Source organism: Strigops habroptila, chromosome 13 (assembly GCF_004027225.2).
Source record: "Strigops habroptila isolate Jane chromosome 13, bStrHab1.2.pri, whole genome shotgun sequence".
Taxonomy (NCBI): Eukaryota; Metazoa; Chordata; class Aves; order Psittaciformes; family Psittacidae; genus Strigops; species Strigops habroptila.
In genome coordinates, this window is record NC_044289.2 from 14971072 (window position 1) to 14988544 (window position 17473).

At 46.4% G+C, this 17473-nt stretch overlaps 1 protein-coding gene across 9 annotated transcripts in view; it reads left to right on the plus strand.

The window, feature by feature from the left end:
* The window catches only part of ZBTB46 (zinc finger and BTB domain containing 46), a 48396-nt gene that overhangs the window by 19620 nt on the left and 11303 nt on the right, over nucleotides 1-17473 (plus strand). For 8 of the 9 annotated variants that reach the window (XM_030503041.1, XM_030503044.1, XM_030503048.1 and 5 more), the window contains 4 exons: nucleotides 9039-9320; nucleotides 15058-15230; nucleotides 16395-16446; nucleotides 16536-16847. In XM_030503041.1, coding sequence (XP_030358901.1) covers nucleotides 9039-9320; nucleotides 15058-15230; nucleotides 16395-16446; nucleotides 16536-16847 — 819 coding nt within the window. The remainder of the gene's footprint in view (nucleotides 1-9038; nucleotides 9321-15057; nucleotides 15231-16394; nucleotides 16447-16535; nucleotides 16848-17473) is intronic. The other variant, XM_030503049.1, reaches the window with a different exon arrangement.

A 17473-nucleotide genomic window follows, 5' to 3' on the forward strand; every position in this document is an offset into this window, starting at 1 on the left:
CACGTTAGGGTTTTATTTCTCATCCTGTTTGGGCTGGTCAGGATGTCAGTCTGTCATTCCTTGTCTGACACAGTTCCATATATGTTTTCCTTACCAAGCTGCAGTAACTTGGAAGAGCCGATCTCCAAAGTAAACTGATGGATGGGCTTTTATAAATAACACCTTTCTTCCTAACTGAGCCAAGAAGAATTTCCTCCCCAGCCTTGAAAAAGAACAGCTCTGCCTTTTATTTTAACCTTTTCTTCTTGATTTTTGTAGGTTTTCTAAAGAAACATCTTGTTATTTGTTAGTCTTAGAGATGTTTCTGAAATTCAGAAGTGAAGATGCCCTGAGCATCTTCATTTTCCTTAGCTTGCTGTTCCTTTTACAGGGTTACATGAGTACGTGGGACTACGGGTCTGGATGGTATTTAAAAGCCTCTCACCAAAGAGGACATTATCTTCACTAGAAGAGCCTTTAAGCTGCCAAAATGTTGCTGGTTTTACCTCTTCATACACTGCAGAACTCTGTCACTTGGAGGCTGTGTTTTGAAGGATTTATTGATGGTTTTATTAATGTGTTGGTTCAATCAGAGGAGTTGTGATTCAGGAGTTTATTTCTTAGGAAATACTCCCACACAGCCTGGCAGTGGTTGCACCCTAAAGCTGTGAGTGGATTCGTGTGGCAGTTGGCTGTGAAATGAAGGTGATTCTTTTCAAGACAGAACAGCGGGGTTTAAAGCTGCTGCCCTTTGGGAACTTCCTGCTTCAGTACGGTTACAAGTAGTGACATTTGTTTAGTCTGTAGGAAGAGCTTCAGGAGGTAAGCAGTGACCTGCATGGGAAGGGTGGGCAGGACTTCACCGCATCCTCCCGGCTCTGCACGGCTCCCAGGGCCTTTAATATTAATCACCAAACTCATTCATTATGCACAAGTCCCCTCCCTCGTGCTGAGGACACCTTCGGGTTCCTCATTTTCCAATGGCACGATCTGATTTCAGCGCCTGCTGCCGGGAGTTGTGCTGCTGCCCCTCCAGCAGGACTGGAGGCAGCTCCTGGAAAAGCCTTTTCCTATCCCTTTATCCCATCTAGAGCTTGGTCTGGATGAACTCTCAGCTAATTTGGTGCAGATGAGGTCTCGGGACCTGTCTGAGTGCAGGTAGGTGAATGTGAAGATGATTTTAGGGTGGTTTTATTCTTGCAGATGAGTCTTTTTCTCAGCAAACTCTGGGGCTTCCTGGAACTCTTTCACTGCAAATCATCCAATCTTGCCTTGATTATTTGGAATTATTAGTATTTTAAGATGCCATTGTTTCTGTTGTGATACTTGGCAAGCAGATTAGTCCAAGGAGTGGAATAGAGCTCTTGTATAATGGGAAGAGGAAGCAAAATGAGTGTGGTGGTTGTGTTCAGGCTTCAGGTGTTCAAGGAGCACTTCAGGATTTTTGTGCTGCAAAACCTGTGTAATGCTTCTGCCTTTACCTGATGCTTTATAAATAATCTATTGACCTGCCCTGAAGAGCTGAGTGTTTAAAAGAGAAGCAAAAAGATCTGTAGCTGGCACTGGAGGTTAATATTAATGAAGAAATAAAGAAACAGCAGCGTGAGTGAGCTCAGAAGGATGGGTTTGCAGTCAGCGATGGAGGTTGTTCGGTGTGAAGGATTATGCCAGCATGGAATGGAGATAGAGCAAGGGAAGGAGAGGTAGGACACATAGGAGGAAGAGAATAAGGAGTGGGAAGAGGGATAGTAGAAAATAAGAACTGGTAACAAGTGCTGGGAAGAAAGAGCCTGAATTTGGTGTAGTGAAGGTCATACTGAGGCAGACTGAGGGGATGCAGGGACAGGGTTAAACCAGAATGTGTCTGTACGGGGAGTACCTGGTAAGCATTGAGGCCCCAGTGAATTGATTTTGAGGCTGTAGCACCCAGCTATTCCCATTAGAGATGGATGAACCTTACTGAGGCTTAACTCTCCTGTCCATTCATTCTTCACTCTTCCTTTTAACTTGTGCAGCCCAGTGTTAAACCCCTTTTGCTCCAGTTTGAAATGCAGCAGCACAGGAAATAACGGTGCTCCCACGTGCTGCTCTGCTTTGTCTGGCTTCCCATAGTAACACATCAATCCATCTGCTCTGGCCTCTCCCAAGCTTCTTTCCCTGCTCCTCAAAAAGGGTATGAGAAGTGTACTTCTTGAGATGTGGTATCTCATACTTGATATTCACTGTTCATTTTATCTAAAATAGACATATTGGTAAACTCTAGATTTGTATGGGACAAAACCATGTATTGAAGGAGATGCCAAGGGGAGTTTTAGTAGGTAGATGGGACAACGTGCAGTAGTAGTAGGTAATAGTAGGTAGATTGAAGTGATCCGCATATTGTAGCAGCTGAAAGAAGTCACTGGGACAGAAAACAGTCATTTATTCTTCCTTTGAATGGCTTTTGCTTTGAAGAGCAGGAGCCTCCATTCCGCCTGCCATGGCCCGAGTTCTGGTTGCAGTGTCAGAGCATGATGCAGGTGTTTAGTGACCTGTTACAGCCACGAATGAAAGCTGGGCTGGTTAAAATGTCAGTTCTCAGAGGAATATCTCATGTCCTAAACCAACACAGCTCCAGCTCTAATAGTTTCCTACTGATAGTTCCTTATTTACATCACTCTTATGCTTGGTTTTGGAAAGATCACTTTTGAAGGTGGATGGTTTGGATTGAAACCTTCAGCTTACTGAGAAGGTGTTGTCACATTTTTGAGAGTAGGTAACAGTAGATTCCGAATACCCTGCCATTTGGGAATGAATTACTCCATTTTTCCACCTGCTCTTTGTGAAGTTACAGTTATGGTGCAAGGCATTAAAATAGTCTGTGCTATGACTGAGGGAGGGCTTAATGTTGGTTTTGTTGAGAAGATGCTCGGATGCTTTAAGCAGTGGTAGTTGGCAGTGCCAGGCCTCCATTGGAGCCAGGCCTGGAGGGGTGACAGATTTGGGCTCTGATGCCACCCCCAGAATTCCTTCTTTGTGCCGAACTGGGTGAAATCGGCTTAGCCCGTGTCCTGCATTCCTCTGGCTTCCTTCTGGAGCTGCCCCGTTCCTGGCCTTCGGTTCTCCCCTCATGGCCTGAACAATCACTCTGGAGGTGGCAGAGTGCTCAGTGAACAACCCGGGTTCTCCGTATCACCATGGTTATGGGTAACAAAATCATCAGGATGCAGTCCCTGCAGGAATAACTCTTTGAGTTGCTGGTATTAAAGGGTTAGATCAGGTTATTTTCAAGTCTGGAAACAAAAACCATTGCTTTAAACCCAGGCACTTACTCCCTGGCTACACCCTGGCTTTAAAATGGTTCCACCCTAACCCAGCTTTAGCTCAAAGCTCAGTGTCTGTTTCCTTTCCCCACCCTGCATTCCATTTTCCCCAGGCTCCAAAGCCCTCCTCCTCCTCCTCCTCTTCCTCCTCCCTGTGGTAGCAGCCCTGATTCTGTTAATCTGCTTTAACTCAGAGATCAGAGGCACTTCCCCTCTCTCAAGTGCCCTTCTCGGTGTGCTGTTTGTTCCCTGTGCCAGGGCTGTGCTCGGCTCATCTTTACAGACATCTCACCCTTTCACAAGAAAAATTTACCCTGTTTTTGTTTCTTTACTGAAACTACAAGTGAGAAATCAAGAAGGTTTGAGAATTGTAACATAAAAAGAATTCTACTCTGTGATCAGCACCGTTCAGGACCTTCACTTCCCTATTTGAAGAGCTGCTTTTGCCTTAAAACCTAGTAGGAATTCATTCTGCAGACGCAGGAATCAAACCCAAACCTGACTTTGCTGTGCTGGTCTCAGGGTTTATTTCATATACTTTGCCTTTCTTGCAGGCACTTGTTTCAAAAGGTAACTGTTTGTTCTGAGGGCTTTACAAAGGGTGTAACTCGGCATCATCTCACATCACAAGTCCCTGTGTTCATATTTGATGTGGTATTTGAGAGTTAGATTTTTGTCCCTTCACGTTGGTGTCTCTTCACGTGCAGATGTGCAGCAGGAGACTGTACCCAGGAGCAGCAGAGAATAGAATCAGTCCTTTTGCTGCAGGAGGTATCAGGCTTAAAGAGGTTAAGCTTAAACTCAAGCTGAGTATTGTTGAAGTGATAGTCTGAAGTTCCTCTGTGGTTCCCTGCGTGTTTTGGGGGGAATAAGTGTGCCTTAAGGTACTTCTGCACTGCCCAGGCATTCCTCATGCTCCTGCAAGGCCCACTTTATTATTCCATTTTCGAGTAGTTTCAAAACCAACTCATCCAATGTAACCAGTTCTCTTTGGATGTGGGTGTTTAGTGTCACGTTCTGGGGAAGGTGAGTTCTCTGACCAGCTTTGCTCTGTAGCCCTGCAGAGAGTTGAGTTGGGGTCACTAACAAGCGGTGGGAGAGCAGCAGTGAGCGGCTGGGATTGGAGCCAGGAGCTCCTTTTGCTGACACACACCACAGAAAAACATCTGCAGAGTTTGATTCAGAGTCACAAAAACAAATAGCACAGGAAAGAGAGAAAAATTTATATATGAGGGGTTTTTTTTCAGATACCTGGAGGAGTGGAGGGAGTTTTCCAGTTGGTATTTGTACACGGATGACTGTTTTGGGGAAGACAAAGATGGGGATACGCTTGTGCTTGTAGCATAGCAGTGCAGAAATACCCGTGTCAAACCTGGTTGTATTGGTGTAAACAGCCTGGTTTATTTCAGAAATAGCATTCTAGAGGTGTTGAGAAGAATGTTTCTGTTGGTAAAACATTTATGATGAATATAGCATAGAATCACAGCATGGTTTGGGTTGGAAGGGACCTTAAAGCTCATCCATAAAGCCACGGGCAGGGACACCTTCCACTAGAGCAGGTTGCTCCAAGCCCCTGTGTCCAACCTGGCCTTGAACACTGCCAGGGATGGGGCAGCCACAGCTTCTCTGGGCACCCTGTGCCAGCGCCTCAGCACCCTCACAGGGAAGAGCTTTAAGTCTTTAAGGCAGTTTTTAAATGATCGTATATGTCGTGGTTAAACATCTCTCTTTGCCTCATAGTTTCCTGGGTTATGAAACTGGAGCTTATTCTGAATGCTGTGCGTGTTTATCCTATCCACCGGTATAGTGTTATGTTTGTAAACCAGTGCTGATCAAACCCAGTACAGCTCATGGCATCACTTCTGTGTGTAAACATGACAGCGTGGGAGAACACTGCCTTTGCTGAACAAACAGGGAGTTGGGAAACACTTTAGAAGGATTTCTATTAGAAAAGAAGGGGGTATCTGCAAGAGAAGCTGCAAGGATATATTTAGCAACTGGTAAGAGATTGTCATTTCCTACCAGCCCAAGTGCTCCTTTTTCTTTCATTCCCAAGAAATAAACAGTAAGAAATGAAAGCTTTTTGTTCTTTTTTTTCTCTGCAAGTTTAAAACTTTATTGTCTTTTGCACAGAAGGAGATGAAGCCAAATCTTCCTCAGCTTACACCAGAAACATCATCCTTGAAATGACAGCTGAAATCTACTCTCAGGCAGAACTCCATAGGTACTTGACACAAAGAGGTAGAACCAGCTCAGAAAATGAAGTCTTTGGTTTCACCTGAGTTTTCTCCTGATGAGTTCAGCTCAGGTCATGGTTTGGCAGTGTCCTTGAATGAAAAGCAAAGTTTTAAGTGGCTCCCACCTTCCCTTGGTGGTGAATTGTCCCCCCCACGCTCTCCTCCAGTTGTTCCGGTGCGAATGTCTGTGCAGCCATGTAGTGATCCGGAGTGGGAACTGCTCGGGCTTTAAATATAACCTTTTCTTAATAAACCAGTTTATTTATAACATATTAAGTTCCTGTCTCGAGTTCACCCCCCAGCTACACACGTAGTCATGGTACAGCTGAGGGAGTAGCAGGGGAGGATGCAGGAATGAGGATTTGGGGTGGGAGAAGTAGTGATGTTCATAAAATCATGGGATGGTTTGGGTGGAAGGGACCTTAAAGCTCATCCAGTTCCAACCCCTGCCACGGGCAGGGACACCTTCCACTAGAGCAGGTTGCTCCAAGCCCCTTGTCTTGTCCCTACAGGCCCTTGTCCAAAGCCCCAGATACAAATTGATATAAAGAGAACATTCTCTCCACACAACCTTTGCTGTGGGCTTTTATGTGTTTTCTTCCTACATGTGTTAAAACGAGCAGCACAACTTGCCAGCCCTGCTTCGTGTTTGGCTGTGGGAGGAAAAGTATGTGATGGACTTAGCTGGAGGTTCTACTGTTTATGACTGTCAAGTGTGCTTTATACATAAGAGGAGGATAGAAGATTAGCCAGCGTTTCTTTAATTAGCTCCAGAGAGTTGTGGGATCTTGCTGTCACCCCAAGCTTTGGCAAGTGTCCACAAGTGCAGGCGGACGGAGGCTTTGGCTGGGTTTAGTTGACAGTGCTACTGATGTTGGGTTGAGAGGATGCTGGTGGGATGGTGGTGGTCATTCTCCTGAAGCCCCTTAAGACTTGAATTGTGCAGCCCCTGACACAAGAGGGACGTGGAGCTGTTGGAGTGAGCCCAGAGGAGGCCCCGGAGCTGCTGTGAGGGCTGGAGCAGCTCTGCTCTGGGGCCAGGATGAGAGAGCTGGGCTGGGGCAGCCTGGAGAAGAGAAGGCTCCTGAAGGGGAGACCTTAGAGCAGCTCCAGTGCCTGAAGGGGCTCCAGGGAACCTGGAGAGGGGCTTTGGACAAGGGATGGAGGGACAGGACAAGGGGAATGGCTTTAACCTGCCAGAGGGGAGATTGAGATGAGCTCTGAGGCAGAAGCTCTTCCCTGTGAGGGTGCTGAGGCGCTGGCACAGGGTGCCCAGAGAAGCTGTGGCTGCCCCATCCCTGGCAGTGTTCAAGGCCAGGTTGGACACAGGGGCTTGGAGCAACCTGCTCTAGTGGAAGGTGTCCCTGCCCGTGGCAGGGGTTGGAGCTGGAGGAGCTTTAAGGTCCCTTCAACCCAAATCTATCTGGGATTCTGTGATTCCAATCAGGTTTCCGATATTCCCTTTACAATAGGTTTTCATGTGTCGGCAAGGACTTTACTGGTTTAACATTGCTTTTGGAGTTTGAGCTGTGTGGAAATACTGTTGCCAACATTGTAAAAAATCAGCCTTGTGTTTCGTTTGAAAAGAAACAAAAATAACAAAATCTCGAAGCCAACAAGCTAATAAAGCTTCTCTAAAGCTGCTGCCTTTTGGAAAGTCAGCTGCTGTAATAGAATAACTGCAAAATAATTCTTTGCTAAAGAGACTAATGAGCTCAGTGGTTCAGAGCAGCATTAATCCCTGCTCAGCTCCCTGCTCCGAGCAGGATTCCCTGCAAGTGGGGCTGGAGCCCGGGCGGTCACTGCAACTGTCTCAGCAGGGTGAGGAATGAGCTGTGCAGAGGCTGGATGGAGCTCGCAGGCCTCCATGTGACCCCTTTGCTTGAGTAATGGCAAAAGAGAAGCTCATTTACTATCGGTTTACGTACGGCTGCAGCGCTGTAGTAAACAGTTTGGATTAGTGGGAAGTGACGGGAGCTTTTGATTCATAGAATTCTTCCCTAAACCTTGGTGAAAGAAGTCGCGTGCTGGAGAAAAGCGAGAAGTGGTTTTGGAGGCACCGAGATGCGGAGCTTGTGAGTTTTGGGGGTTTTGGTGCACTGTATTTCAGTCCTCGTGTGACTAAGTGGATATTTATTTTGCCTTAATGTGGGTTTGATTAGGTTACATCAGCTATAAATACTGGAAGCTCTAAAGCCTCTATTTCACTGCCTGTCACTACTCTTGGCTTTTGAGGAGCATTTACTGTCTTGTTGTGGTTACAATTAATCTGCGTGTGTTTTAGCAATTAGTGTTGATGTGCAGCAGGCAGCAACGGGGCTGGCAACTGTCAATCAGCATCTGGAGCTGGCAGGGGAAGAGGCCGGGAGGAAACACAAGGTGATTTACTGCCTCCTGCTCCTTTGGCAGCGCCGGGCTGTTGACAGACACCCTTCCTGGCCCGGGCTCTTTGCTGGGATTTGCCACGGAGGCTGTGAGCAGCAGAGGTATTGTCACGGCTGGGATGGATAAAGCTGTTCCCTTACCACTCGAACGGGTTAGAATTGACCTTCTCTGCCACCTTCTGTAAGGTTTTTGAAGTCTTCTCATTTCCCTTTCCTCAGAAACATGAGTTCTTAAACCAAACTTCATTATCGTCTAGAAAAATGTATATTACATACCTGTCAGCTGCTCGCTCTGTAACAGAGGGATGACAAAATATGTAAGAACTCAAAACAATTGAATCCCTCTGCTTAGCTGATAGGTGCTAAAACTGGTGATGGGAGATTAAAGCAGCAAAACACCGATGGAGGAGGAAAATGGGTTGCTTTAAAGAGGGAACATCTCTGATCGCTCACATAGTTGCTGCTGCTGCGTTTGCAGCCCCCAGCCTGGGGTATTCCATCTCTGGGGTGTAGGAGGACTGAGCTGATGATTGGCTTTTCCTTGTTGTTTCCTTTGAGGCTTTTTGGTTTTTAAAGGAAGGGGAAAAACTTGTCAGCGCGAGGTGCTGGTGTACAGTACAGCGTCATGGAGTGCATCTCTGAGAAACCTGGAGAGGGGCTTTGGACAAGGGCCTGTAGGGACAGGCCAAGGGGAATGGCTTTAACCTGCCAGAGGGGAGATTGAGATGAGCTCTGAGGCAGAAGCTCTTCCCTGTGAGGGTGCTGAGGCGCTGGCACAGGGTGCCCAGAGAAGCTGTGGCTGCCCCATCCCTGGCAGTGTTCAAGGCCAGGTTGGACACAGGGGCTTGGAGCAACCTGCTCTAGTGGAAGGTGTCCCTGCCCATGGGACTGGATGAGCTTTAAGGCCCCTCCCAACCTAAACCACTCTGTGATTCCATGATTAAACATGTGAATGTTTATCAGCACTAGCAGATACCCTGAAATCATAGTTTAAATTAACGTTTTCTCCAGTTACTGCTCGTGGGGACGTCGTGCACCTCCCTCTGCCCTCCCTCCATGGCACGCGGTGCTGAAGCTGCGATGTGCCACGTTTCGGGAATCCTCTTCCCTCTCTGACAGCATCTCTCCCCGCGCAGGTGCTGAGGTGCCGGTGCCGGAGCCCAGCAGCTCTGACAGCAGAGTGGAGCGCTCGGAGCCCTACGGCAGCGTGGAGGAAGCGCTCCTCGGCGGCGAGGGCACCTACATCCCGCAGCCGCTCACGCCCGAGAAGGAGGATGTGCTCCAGGCTGCCACCGTGGCCAACCTGCGCGCGGCCCTCATGAGTAAGAACAGCTTGCTGTCCCTGAAAGCCGACATGCTGGGAGAGGACAGCTCTCTGCTCTTCGAGTACCTGCCCAAAGGCACCCACTCCCTCTCTCGTAAGTTTGTGTTTCTCTACTTTGTGTTTATTGACACTTTAAGTGAAATGGTTTGCGAGAAGAAAACACAGGTCATTGTCTTTATTACAAGTGAGATGTTGATATCCAGTTTTATGTCCTGCTTAATCCCACTTTGGAAACTGTGTCTGGTATTGATCCAACTTGAATGTTAACTGCTGGAGCCGTGGAAGAAAGTATTTAGTGTGTGTGTGTGTTGTGCTTGTCCTCAAATCTCTGGTTTACTCATTTGCACAACGTTACTCACAAACAAAACGCAAAGTATTTGAGTCCTTACGGTAGAAGAAGGACCCCAAAGGATTTGAATCCCAAACTGACTGATGTTGACAGGCTTGGTGTTGCTCCTGCCTCTGCAGGAACAGTTGTGGGTTTGTACATCACAGGATCTTTACTTCTTGCTGTGTAGTTTTAGACCTTTCTCTGTTGAGTAACTATTGATTGTTCTGTTCTACCTGTGCATGGAAAGAAACGTTTTTCTCCTGGTGATGTGCTGGGGACAGCTGACGTGCCCATTAGGTGTGGGCAGTTGATTTTTCAGCATACTTCTGTATCCCTTGCAATCATAAAATAGCCTCATTCTCTAGTGCACAAGGAAAGGAAAATTATTAATGTTGTATTTTAATAATGCTCTCAGAAGATGGGACTAAAATAGAGCAGGCAGTGGCTTTCTGAGTGCTGCATCTGAGGTTCCAGCAGAAAAGGTCTATTTTAATCTATACAGAGAAAATTAACCAATGAAATAGAATTAAAAGTTCACTTATTTTGCTTTTACTATCTACAGTGGCAAAAGATAGGTAACTTTTAATGGTTATAGGATCATAGAATGAATCCCAGACTGGTTTGGGTTGGAAAGGACCTTAAAAGCTCCTCCAGCTCCAACCCCCTGCCACGGGCAGGGACACCTTCCACTAGAGCAGGTTGCTCCAAGCCCCGTCCAAGTGGCCAACTGGTCACTTGAGTTGTGTGATAGAGGGAAATAACTGCACCAGGTGGTGTCAGTCTCAGTATCTCTTTACCCTTCTCAGTCTAGACAGTAAAACTATTTTTTAGATGCTCTTTCTCAACTTAGAAAAGATGAAGTTGTGGTACCTTATTCTGCAGCTGAAGTGTTTGGGGGAACGGCTGATGCAGTGTTCTCCTTCCTTCCACAGTGGTTTTCTTACTGGATGATCTCCAATTAAATCAGATTTAGACGGTTCAAACAAGGCTCCTGGGTTGAAAATCCCTTTGTTGCAGGGAAGCAGCAAAGAGCCTGTGCAGCAGCTCAGGCTCTGCCTTGTGTGCAGTGGGAAGAGTGCCCTCAGCTGGCACCGGGACGAGGGGAGCTCAGGAGGGTGATTTATGCACCGTGGGTTCAGCTCTGTCTCGTGACAGGTGAATCAGTGGTGTCATCTCTGTCATGCTAAATGCTGATAACGACAGGGCTGCCTCCATCCATCATCTTTTTTTCGCTGGAGGATTTTAGGTTTTACTTAGAAGCTGAAGCACCACTTGGCATAAAGACAAATGAGTAGAAGACAGACAAATTTGGGCTGGAAATCAAAGATTGCCCAACCAGCTGAGGAGTGGAGTTTGGGAACAGGCGTGGTGATGGCAGGAGGCCAACAGGGTTTAAAATGAAGTGTGATACCTTTAGAAAGGAAGCTGAATTATAGATCATCAGGGGGTGCAGTGACTCAGGAGGTCCTTCCAGCCTGTGTCTGAGGTCCCTGTGTTCCTCTCCTCTCACCATGACTTCAGTTTCATCAGCTCAGCTCCAGTGATCTCATCTTTATGGGAGCAAAGTGAATTGCATGAGGCAAACAGAAGACAGGTCACTGGGTCTGTAACTCTCACACCAGAGCATGGATGAGGAGGAAGGAGTTAAGGGACATACTTTTCTTTCCTCTTATTCCAACTCAAGTTATCAATTCATTTTAATCACTTAAAAGAGACATTCTGCTCTAAGACTCACTTGCTTTTAAGTGGTCAGTATGAATACAATAGGACATCAAGTTTAATGAGAATTCTCAGTGTATAAAACGACAGTAAAGTGAGGGGTAAGAAGGTTCTGGAGATCTAAAAGCACAGGCTGGGTTGGTGCTAGCTTTGTAGGTGTTTTTCACATTCTACTTCAAACACAATTTGAGGATGTTGAGTCATTTTAAGTCCTGGGTTATATTTAAGGGAAAAAAAAAAAGGTGGGGGGAGCAGGCAGGAGCCCAGGGAAAGGAAAAAGATTTTAGTTCTGTTTTAATCCAAACCAGCACAGGTTTCATCTGTCAGGTTTGAAAAGGAAACGCTTATGTCAAGAATGTGAAGCGATCCATTTCTCTGGAGTTTCAAACCTGTGGTTTTAACCTTAACCGTTGTCACTGGGTTGTCTGTGTGCACTTGTGAGGCACTCCAGTAAGTAACTGACTCAAGGAGCAGTGCTTGGGTTTATTTGTCTTCTCTGGAGGAAACACTTACTGGAAGTGGACAGAGCTGAAGTGTGTGTTTATTATACATGGTAAAACTGTGATGAGCTGGGTCTAAAGGGGCTGTTGCTCTCCAGGTCACTGCATATGTTGAGTTTTCATTTTTCCTTCTGCATAGCTCACACTGTTGTAGAAGTTAAAAGAGGAAACCCCAAAGTTTTCACTTTACCTTGTGTGCTGCTTTCCTAATTCATTGTATGTTGTAATGATCATTTGAAGCGTGAAATGACTGAACACTCTCCTGATGGAAAACGAAGCCTGGGATGTGTGGTGTATCACTATGATGTAGTCAAACACAAGTGCAGCATTTCTAAAGTGAACCAGTTCCAACTCATTTAAAACATGGAGGGGAAATTTAAGTGTCTTGCCATTTGGGTAACGCAGTTGTAGAGAACCTGCAGCCAAAGGGCTCTGAGAATTCTGATGTTCATGGTGTATGGTCAAGACTGACGTTGTTCATGTGCTTGTTGGAAACCTAAAGAACACGTGGGATTTGCTGCAAGAACGTGTAAGTTACTCATGGGTAACACCGAGTATGTCTTGGGGAACCATTCCTTACTGAACCTGCCCAGTTTGTTGTTGGGGATCTTTAGATTAAGCCATTGTAAGAGGTTGAGTTTTCATGCTGTGGCTGTAAAAAACAGGTTATTCCATGCTGGTTATTCCATGCTGGTTTCCAGCTTCTCCTCCTGAGCTCCTTGGCTTCAGAACGTGTGTCTGACTTCACTTGTGGTCCTGAACTTTGGTAGCATTGTTCCGGACGGTTACACCACAGCTACAAAAGTCTCAAAGGCTTTAGTTGACTGGTTTTAGCTGCTTTTGCCAAGTATCGTGAAGAGAATGAGACTTTTAATATTCATTAGCAAACGAGCTGGTCAGTTCATGTCCTTGTTCTCCTTCAGGGGTGCTGGGCTCCCCTGAAGGGCGATTCTTCCACGCTTCCAGAATAGTACATTGCCTACTTTTTTCTCTGTCTAAGTTTGGCTTTTCCTGTTTACCCTCTTGCAACTGCAACTGTTTATAGAAGCAATTCCTATGAAGCTCGCTGGCCAAGTGATTACATGGTACACAGAGCCCTTTTCTTTGGGCAAACCGGCTAATATGTTATTTTTAGGTAGTGGTTCATTGGAGCCAACCACTTCCACTGGCACTGGCTGTTGAAGGAATACATTTTACCCAGCGGTCAACAGCCCCAAGAGGGAGTTGAAGGGGTTCAGTTTGACATGGAATTTTTGGACATGGTACATGAAGCTTTACGGGAGAATGGATGTGATTTAAAACACTATAATAACCTTTGTCGTTCTCTTTTCCTCAGAGTTTCCTCTCCAGATAATACCATATTCATAGGAATATTGTCAAACCAGGGCATCATCCATATGCGAAGCTGACTGATTTCTGATTGAGAAGTTAAAACACCTGTCATTAAAATCCATTTCAATACAAATTTAGGAGGGGAGAAAGGTTTCTCACAGTACTAGAATGGGACAAAACATAAACTCAGGTGGTGTTTGCATTCTCGTGTACAACCTGGGGGTCATTTATGTGGGGTTTTCCTCCTGTGTTACTTGCAGTTGTTGAAACCAAATAAATATTAACTCCTGTTTTACGAATCACTTTGTGCTTTGTTGTGTTGTGCATCTTTGTGGCTCACGGTGGGTGATGGAGTTTATTCTTCCTCCTTTTGCTTTCAGAGGGGTGTAGTTTAGGAACCTGTATAACTCTTTAGAGGTGCTAATACAGAATGACTCCAGCCAGACCTTTTACTGTGTGCTGAAGTACCCTTTGTTTGAGGAAGTGCAACCCAGAGATGCCTCCAAGTTCTCTGTGCTCACAGTGTGTAGCTTCAGTGTAAACAGGGAGGTTGGAACCGGTGTGGGATGTTCAGAGGAAAAACAGGGATGTGTGGATGTCTAGGCAGGAACTCTGTGGAGAGCTGGATTCCTGGTCCCCGTTTCTAGTGGGAAATACTGATGAATTCACTTTTTTCCTATCTTGGTTTTAGCATTTTCTTGTCCTGCCTTTAAATTACAACAGCTCCAGACGAGCAGCACCAGCACGAAAACGTGAAGTATTGTTCACTTGAACAGAGTTAACCAAGTTGTGCAAGATCTCAATCTGTGATCAAAGCAGAGGAAGGTACATCAAACATCCAGCTTGTGGCACAAGAGCAGAGTTTCCTTTGGGAGCTGACACAAAGCTGGGTTTGGGATTGCTGGTGTTTAGAAACCTTTGTAGTGCCCCAGATCACAGTGTATTGTATTTGGACAGAGAATAAACTTTGACTTGTTATTTGTAGCTGCATTAAAGTGTGGGGTTTATATCTGTAAAGGTTTCAATCAGGCTCCTTTGTGTCAGAAATAAAACAGCCTTTAGGGCATCGAGTGCTTTAAATAGGAGTTTATTTACTTTCGTGCCATATTTGCTCCTGATTTTGCCTGTTTGCCTTTCAGAAGGAATGACCTGCTCAATATGTCGTTCCAATGTTCAGTCAAGGGGGTTGTTAAAGTTTGTTTAACAGTTTCTAACGTCTGTTGCTCTCGATTACACGCTCCATCCTTGTGTTTAGACATGTTGTGGATTAGAAGGGCAGTTTCTGGGAGAGCATTTACCATTCGACTGCTGCTACAGATGGACTGTTGCAACAGATTCTGTTTCAGGCAGGCAACTGATGTTTTCCTTTTTAATCTACGGCAGGGTTTCGGAATCTATTGGCTGTCAGGTGTAATCGAATAGTTTTGTACAAATAGCTGCACTTCCATGCTTGGTCACCAGAGAACGAAAGCAATACTTTTCCCCATCTTTTGTAAAGCACTTTGAGATCAAGGACTGACAGTATATAATAAATCCACCGTGGTCAAATCTGGAGATCTGGAGCTTTGCCATCAAGTTTCAAGCAAGTTTGTAGTAGAATAAAGTCTCTGTGTATGGTACTTAAAGCTTGAGATGTGTCTGAAACGGTGCTTCTCCCAGAGGTGGCTTTCAGCAATGTGACTGCTCTGGATATTTGTGCTGCTTTCTCCCAATGGACTCTTTAGTGACGGTGCCACACGCTGTGACACCACCCCACACACCAGGCATTCGGGTGGGGAGGCTGGTTTGAACACAGCAAACACCACAAAGCCTCTGGCACCAGTGTCCTGCTGCATTCCCTCCTCCCGCTGATGGAAGACACGCTGCGAGCGCTGCCTTTGGAGGCCTGGTGTACAGCCACCAGCTGGTGCTGGTTCACGTGGGTGAGATTCGTTTCCTGTGTTCCCCAGGGCCTGGCACCAACTCGAATCGTTCAAGGGGCGAATGTGATGGCAAAGTGGAAGCACCATCTCCCCCGCTGCCTTCATCACACCTTGCCACTCAGAGCCCCCCCGAGATCTGCTCCTCTGGTGACATGTCACCAGAAACCGTGGCAAAAGGAGAGGTGCCTTCCTCCACCCAGGTAAGATCGTGGGGGGAAATGGCAACAAACTGAAGTGCAAAGCTATCTGTTTAACCAAATTCTCCCTGGTTTAGGATGTCCTGGTTTCAGGACATAGGAGTACTTCGTAAAACCCAACGCCTTCTACTTCGATCTGTTAGTTTTGCTTTGGTTTTAAATACAGGGTATTTTAAAACTAGGAAGTCTGTTGAGGTCAGGGCTGGTGCTGTCTTAATTTTAGCCTTTGTGCCTACCCTCAACAGAACTTGCACTCACAAAACTGTATGGTTTTGAAATATACATGCCCTTTTTATTGTAAATCCCTTTGTTTGCAAAGCATTGCATGCAAGAACATGAGAATGGCATAAAGACAACTGAGACCACAGCTATCCACTGCCCACCTCTGGTGTTTTGCATTTAGATTTCTTCTAACTATGTAAATTGGGATAGAAGCAGGTTGGCTTCTGTGTTACACTCTGACATCAAATCCATAGCTTCCTGTGGCATTTCTTAGGCTTTATATTTTGGAATGATGCTTTAGTTCCATTAAAGAAACGGGGAGAAACACAGATTTTCCTTTGCAGTCACTTTTAGAGCACAGGGAGCTGCTCCGAACGGCCGCTCGCCCGTCCCCAGCAGAGCTGCCCAGGCTGCATCACGCCTCTGCCCCATAGAGGGCTGCCATCTGCCACACGCTGGCACGCTGCAAATGCTGTAGGAAACCTAAAAATCAGCTCTTGTTTAGCATTTGGATCAGCAGTGCCAGAGCACTGCCTAAAGGGAGCTATGCAGAAGGTGTTTGTTTTCTACTGGCTTTTCGATGGGGAAAGGAAAAGCTGTGTAGGGCTAAGGGAGAGCTCCCCAGTTCTGCTGGACCTGCTGGAGATTTTCTATTCATTGGCCAGAGTGGGAGCTGTGGGTGCTTAGTGAGACTGGGAACTGAGGAGTTACCCAGGACCCGATGAGCATGTTGATTACTGTCTTCTAAACACCAAACCTTGCCAAATGCAACCCATTTACTTGGCTGCTTCAAGAGTGAGAGCTTTGCAAAGGCAGGTCGGTGAAGTGCTGAGCCTCCCTCGACGAAGGGGTGAAGGCAGAGGTAAGATGGGGCTCTGAGCACTGACTACAGGAATGTGTTCTTGTAAATGCCTGCCTTAACTCCAGGATGCTTTCCATTTGCAGGCCACTTATGATGGACTTTTAGCACTTTGGCAGTTTGATAACTCTGATTCAGGTAAGTAGAGAGAAAAATGTGTTTTAAAACTATCAGTGTTTTACACCAGAAGACACTGATCTGTCTGTGTGTCTCTATTTCTCTCCTAGATACGAGTTTCTCCAGATCCGAAGACATGGATGGAACCACCGATGGCCTCTCCCTGGAATCCAGCCTCGCCAAGAGGCTGACCTGTGGTTTCTGCAGGAGGGTTTTCCAACGTGCTGAAGAGCTGAAGGAGCACATCCATGAGCACGCCTTCTCCATGCTTTTCCCCTTGGACTTGGTTGACTGCCCCCGGCCCGGCCTCACTGACAGCGTGCTTCCCAGTCCGCTCTCCCGCTTCCAGTGCTCCCAGTGCCCTGCCACCTTCACTCTGAAATCAAACATGGATCGGCACGAGAAGACCATCCACTTGCACTGTAAGAAGATGCAGTGTCCTAACTGTGCCAAGCTGTTTCGAGACAAGACAGACTTAAACAGGCACCTTATGTCTGTGCACTCGAGTGCTTGTGTCTGTCTCTTCTGTGGCCAGGGCTGTGTACACAGAAGAACCTCAGTAGCCGTGTGGAAGCGTGTTACCCAGGCTCTGCCCTGCTGGATGGGCTCGGGCTTTGGGACAGGGTAGGACAAACTGAGGATCCTGAGGACACATAGCTGCTGTTGTGTGTATGAGACACTTACACTAGGAAAAGCAACTTGATCCGTTGTTCTCATGCTGCAAATAAACCTACCACAGGTGTAATAGTAGTGAGTAACTCCCCAAAGCTGAGCAGGGGATAACGTGCTGGGTCCAGGCACTGTGTAACTGCAGCCATGGTGTGATTTGTGTGCAAAGATAACTTGGGTCAGTCCGTATAATGGGCACTTCGGCTGTTTTACTGGTGTGATCATGCTGTGTGCTTGCTTATACAACCTCAAACTTCCTACGAGTAGATCTCAAAGTGCTTTATAAAAGAAATGGTGGCATTTTCCTTGTATTCCCTGGGAAAATAACATACCTCAGTTTGTTGAGTGTGTTAGCAATAGTCTTAATAATAGAAGTCAG